This window comes from Malaclemys terrapin, chromosome 14, assembly GCF_027887155.1.
Source record: "Malaclemys terrapin pileata isolate rMalTer1 chromosome 14, rMalTer1.hap1, whole genome shotgun sequence".
NCBI classification, from domain to species: Eukaryota; Metazoa; Chordata; order Testudines; family Emydidae; genus Malaclemys; species Malaclemys terrapin.
Genome location: NC_071518.1, coordinates 30592164 through 30598163, shown reverse-complemented (window position 1 = coordinate 30598163; position 6000 = coordinate 30592164). Strand labels below are relative to the sequence as shown.

The 6000-nt window shown below is 39.2% G+C and overlaps 1 protein-coding gene across 2 annotated transcripts in view; it reads right to left on the bottom strand.

Moving 5' to 3' along the window:
- Positions 1–768: 768 nt before the first annotated feature.
- FTO (FTO alpha-ketoglutarate dependent dioxygenase) overlaps positions 769–6000 on the bottom strand; it is a 335307-nt gene continuing 330075 nt past the window's right edge. For both annotated transcript variants that reach the window (XM_054048746.1, XM_054048745.1), the window contains one exon: positions 769–1014. In XM_054048746.1, the coding sequence (XP_053904721.1) occupies positions 861–1014 (154 nt within the window). In that variant the 3' untranslated portion in view covers positions 769–860. The remainder of the gene's footprint in view (positions 1015–6000) is intronic.

Genomic DNA, 6000 nt, shown 5'->3' with positions numbered 1-6000 from the left:
ATCAAATCTAATTTAAGTACAATAGCTACTTCTTTAAGGGGGTCTTACCGTTTTTTAAGGGTGGCTGATGGCCAGAGCAACAGTCCCAGAAATGTAGTGAATATACCATGTACTCAGGGCAGGTCTACACTACAAACTTTTGCCAGCATAGCTATATTGGCCAGGACTGTGAAGAGATGTGATCCCTGACTGACATACCTGTGCTGGCAAAAGTTCCTCATGTAGATGCAGTTATACTGCAAAACAGCACTTCTGTTGGTATAATTATTTTGACTTGGAATAAGCTCTACTGGCAAGGACACAACTGCTATGAGCTGTATCTACAGTCGGAGCGCTTTCCCAGTAAATATACTGGTATAGCTATCCTGGCAAAGCGCACCTAGTGTAGAGTTGGCCTCAGTATGATTTTAAATAGAATAATCCCCTTCTTAGTAGCAATGTCAAACAATGAATATTACACGTTTTGGTTATATGACTTCAGGAAGTAAACCAGTTTAATTTAGAATACAATTTAAATTAAAGAAAATGAGCACTCTTTTATTCAGGATAGTCTTGTATAGTCCAGGATGGAATTGCTGGCTTTTCTGGAATATTATTTCAAAACAGATCACAAACAACCTTACTTTTAAGATCTCATATTTTGATGCTTAGTCCTCTTTTTTTGTGGCAATCACTAAAACAGTAGCTAAGAACCATAATCCAGTTACAAAGGGAATAAAAAGGGTAAAAAGCATATATCTGCATTCAGAGAAGACATAAAATAACTCATATGATTTAAGAGATTTATTCCATTTTGACTACATTTCTTTTAAAAGGATGAAAAGTGGAGCTCTGGTCATTTTAAACTGGGAGCACATCTTCTAGTGCTCCATTTTCTCAAGCAGAGTTTGCAGGTTAGCAATTACTTCTTCAAGATCATATGGCAGAGGCATACTGGGATCGTCATCCTTCCAGAGGGGATGGCACTTTGGCTTTTGCTCTTCTGGCAAACTCATTGCAAGCTGGCATTGGCATCTGAAAAAAAAAAAAAAAAGATGAACAAACAATTACTTTTAAGAGAAGGAATGTCAAGAAACCAAACTCACAGGAAGGTATATTTGTCCATTAAGATAAACAAACAAAGAGTGAGAGAGATAACAAATCTGTGGACAAAATGGGTTGTTCACTTATAGAGAAGCAGACGTGTTTTCTGTTGTAAGCTTTGTGTTATCTAGAGGGATTTCTTAGAAAGCCAATCAGAAAAAAAATTCAGTTTGCGTACCTTTTTATGGTGAATTATTTTTTCATTATCTCAGCTGTTATTTAAAGTACGTGATTAAACTATTATCAGATTTAAATGTTTGTGGGTTTTCAGTGTATTACTTGACTATTGAGAAAGATTAAACTGAATTTACTGCATTAAGGTCGGGGGATAGATTAAACAATATTACAGAAGCAGGATTGGCTTTGTAGATTCTAGAGATTTACCAGTGTATAAGCCTCCTTTGCTCTGAAAAAGGCAATGTAAAAAGGGAAAATTGTATAAAGATATATGCAAATGGAAGCTAATAACAATTTCCACTGATGAATAGGTAGGCAAAACTTCAATAAAATTAAATTAAGATGTTAGTGTATGTTAGTCCCCAGAGAAAACTTTTAAATTACAGTGTTTTTTATTAAATGGATTATTCATCAATACTAGTGAAGTCTAATTATAATATGCAGCTAAATTGCTGCCCAGCACAGGAAAGTTTTATGAGTAGCAACAGTCACATCTCTTAAGATTAGTTTGTAATACAGGCTGCCACTTATTTGCACTGCATTAGAAAATTTGTAACAATTCAGTGACTTTTTTTTTATTTACCATTTGCTGATTAATTAGCTAATGTCTGTAAAGCACTATGATGATGAAAAGTGCCAAGTACTATTACAATTATTTCATATGTTCAGGAGAGGAATTCATTTCTTTACAAGAAACATCAGATCACATAGATAGAAATTAACTGCTTTATCCCCAGTAAGAACTATGCAAAATCATATTTTGTATGCAAAATGTAAATAGAAGTCTTTAATTTTTTAAAAAATATAAAATGAAATTTATTTTTTAAGTGGCTTTATACCACTCGGGTGTCTTTCAGCTCTGTAAAATGAACAAGAACAACACACAACTTTCTGGCCCCCTTTCGAGGCCTTCTGGAAGAGAATGTTCCCAAATGAAAGATGTCTTCTTCTCTTGGGAATTATTAATAGCAGTGTAATACCCATGAGAAAACATACTTCAACTTTACACCCATGTTGGTGTGCGGTTAATTGCGGCATCCTGTGCACTCAATCCATCGTACATTATACTACAAGGACAGTATTAACACATAACATTCCAATATATCTTCAGCTCTCCACATCAGCCCCTGATAATAGCATCTGTTAACATGCACTAAGTACTATTATGTAGCACATCACTTCATAAATAATAAGATTAGCCGACCTCAGGGCCCTGAGAAGAGTAATGTGTTTAAATGTTCTCATTATTTATTTAAAACAAGAATTAAAGGAACAGAAGCTACTTGTGACAATCCTCTTAGCATAAATATTAAACTGTTTGCATTGATAAGCTGCACTGTACAGAATAACAGAGGATTTGTTTTGCAGGCTGCTTTATAACTGTTGTTAGAGCAAATGCAGTTTAGTGTATGAGTTCTGAGAGGTACTTAACTGATTGTGCCATCATGTTCTGAAGACATTTTCCAAATTATATAAAGGAACAGGAGAAAATTAATATGCAAGAGAAGCTGAAACTAATTACAGCATAACTCTGTAAGGCTTTTAAAATCTTGCTTTATTTTCGGTCTCGGCACAAAATAACATGCTCAATTTGCTGGGTAGTATAAGATATTCCAGTGTAAGCATTTCAATCTAAAAGTGGATAAATTAAACCGTGTAGAGATTACTACAGCTGACACATCAAGAGGCTCTGCTAGTAAAGATTGCCAGGCATATTATGTGCTTTAGCAAAAGTCAATTTATTAATAACAATCACTTTAAATTCTTTGGGAGGGAACACGCATCACCTTTCAATGCTGTGCAGCCGTAGTGTATATTCCTAACCTTCAGAGCCTCCCTATGTAATGCATTTCCTACCAACTTTTCCCTCACATTTGAATTTTGGGCATCAGGGTCACTTTAAATATAGCAATAGTTACCAAAGTTGCAGTCATTTGGGCAGCCCAGGAGTGGCAGCGCAAACTGCTCCATTGCTCTTCTAGCAGAGACAGTCTGAAAGGTCACCTCACCACCTGGTATGGTTTGCTGAGCACATGCCTCATGACATGACAGTCGTGCACTTGGGAACCTTGAGCCACATTGTATTCTACATGAGGGATTGATGTCAGTGACCATCCACAAGAGTCTTCCTGATTCACAAGTCTGAGGCCAGAAGTGCGACTGAGAAGGGGAGAGAAATGGCCAGTGCCAGCATCCCATCATTTCCATGCCTTCCACTACCCAGTCTGGAGCTCCTCTGCAGGTCGGGGATGAGTGCACTCTGATCACTTCTTCTACTTGTTCAGTCTACCTAGTTTAATGTCACTTTTCTAGTGAGAGAAGTTGCGAATGGTAAACATATACATTATGTAAATCACCTATTTTCAGCCGGGGTTTTCGGCCCTGGTACAGGCCCCACTGACTTATATGGGAATTACACAAGTAAAAGGGTGGCAGGATTAGGTCCTTCAAAATCACTGTTAAAGACGATGCTGGCAGCACTCACCGTACCATAAATAACGCTGTTATCAAATGAAGTAGCATCCACAACACTGAAATAGGCCATCTGATTGTGTACCCCCTTTTTGATGTGAAAAGGAGTCAGTAGCCTTTTGGTAGTAATATTTTTAGCCCTAACTTTAATACATTTCCGCACAATTGTAAAGGGTATCGTCCCAGGTCTGGTCTTTGATACGGTAACAGAGTGACAGACCTGAGCAACCTGCATAGGGGCACAGGTAGCTTCAACTGAAGCACTGTATCCACAGGCATTGAACCTCACATAAAAATATACAGTGGAATTATTGCTAAGCCACATTAACTCCTCCTAGTATATAAAGATGTCTCCTCCCAGAGGCAGAAGGAGTTAGGATCTACAACAGAGGAGGTGCTGTTGGGGAAACCCTAGGAACACCCTAACTTGGTGGGGAGTAAAAAGCTTAGGCTGAGGATTATATTTGGTGGTTGAAATTTGAGTAACCAAAAAAGGTCAACCCCTCAAAAGAGAGTAAGTTGGAACAATATGTATGGCATGTAGCAGGCTGGGAATGTCATGGGTTCATAGACAGGATGAGTGAGACGCTGAACTAGGCGATCCCTGCTGAATGACCTCGCTGCACATTAAGCGGCGGGGGGGCTGTTATCTGGCTCGTTCAAAAAGGTGTGTGCCCCTTCAAGGGCTAGAGAGCCAAGGAGGTGCTTTTGACTGCAGCGGCAGACCAGGTCAGCCTGGGGACGCGGATCCATCCTGCCCCTCCCCCCAGGTGCCTGGAAGAGATGCGGGGGGAGGGGGGAACGGACTATATAGGTACATGCCGGTGCAGGAACAGCCCTCTTTTACCTAGACCAGGCAGAGCTACTGAATCTTGGATTCTTTCATATCCTGCTCACACAAGGCTGACTGACCAACAGCTGCAGCATATTTCCAACACATCAGCTGAGCGCCAAAGTGGCCCTCCAGCCCATTGGTAATATAAATCCACCAAACAGGAAGAGGGACAATTTAAAATATAAATGACTAGTACCTATAAACGTGTGGAAGGTGTCCACATTTCCAAAGCCTCACCTTCCCCAGACCCTCACCAATACAACCAAAACCATCCGAGTTTCAATTACAATGTCCATTTGGAAGTAGCAATTGATTACAATTCACTGTGCACTGATCTACATTCTCATTATCTCTCTCCTACCATATTCAACTGGTTTTGATCCTGGCTATGGGCATACAATAGGAAATCTCTTTTGCTTATTAATATTACTAACTAATTTTCCTTTCATAACAATTCAATTAAACAATAATATACCATTTTTATAAGAGTTGTTTGTTTCACCGAGATGGTGGCTAATCTCACTATGGGCAAGTATAAATTCACTAAAACAGATATTTCCCTGGTTATCATTTCTAGGGTTGCACTTACATTTTGATGATCAGGGTGTCAGCTACATTAGAGGACACTGATCATGATGCTAAAATTAACCACTTTAGCTAAAGTGTGTGTTAATTATGGGTATGCAAGCAGTCAATAAAAGGTTAATGCAAAAGTCAAAGGATAAATTTATTTCAGTATTGCATCATTCCACAGACTAAATGACTAACATTATACTTTGTGTTTTTAATCAATAGATTTTACAGTAATGTGATAGCCATTGATTTTAAAAACAGTATTCTTTCTTTCCCCTAAGTTTTGCAGCTAATAAGGAATAAGTATCAATATTCTTACATACTCTTATTTCAGGCAAATACTTTTCTGTTCAAGTATGCGGACTAGGATCACATGCAGAAAAATGTGGGTGCTAGGGAAGTGTGTGATTAATGCAACTGTGGAGTGTTGTCTCATGATCAGAGTAAGGAATTGGGAGATATGACTCCTGGCTTCTAGTAACATGTTTATCTACCCCACAGAAGTGTAGGCTCTTAGAGTGGTTCACCCTGCACAGGGTAACTAGAATGGGGAGAGGGCACAGTGAGTCTATTCCCTGCCTCCCAGCCCACAGGAGGTAGTTGGCTTTTTAGTTGGCTTTGCTCAGGAGTGCAAACAGTGGTGGGGACCAGATAGGGGTTGGTTAGGCAAAATGGGGGGCATGGTGATGGCCTTGTCCCTACCACGTACCAGTAAGTGCCAAAAGGGGATAATTGAGGGGGACACATACTGCATCTTTTATAGGTGCTTACTCCAGGATCCCTGGAGGCATTATGCTTTATACAGGAGCTAATACCCCCCATCCATCATTGCCAGAGCAGTAGGTATTCACTTAAACACT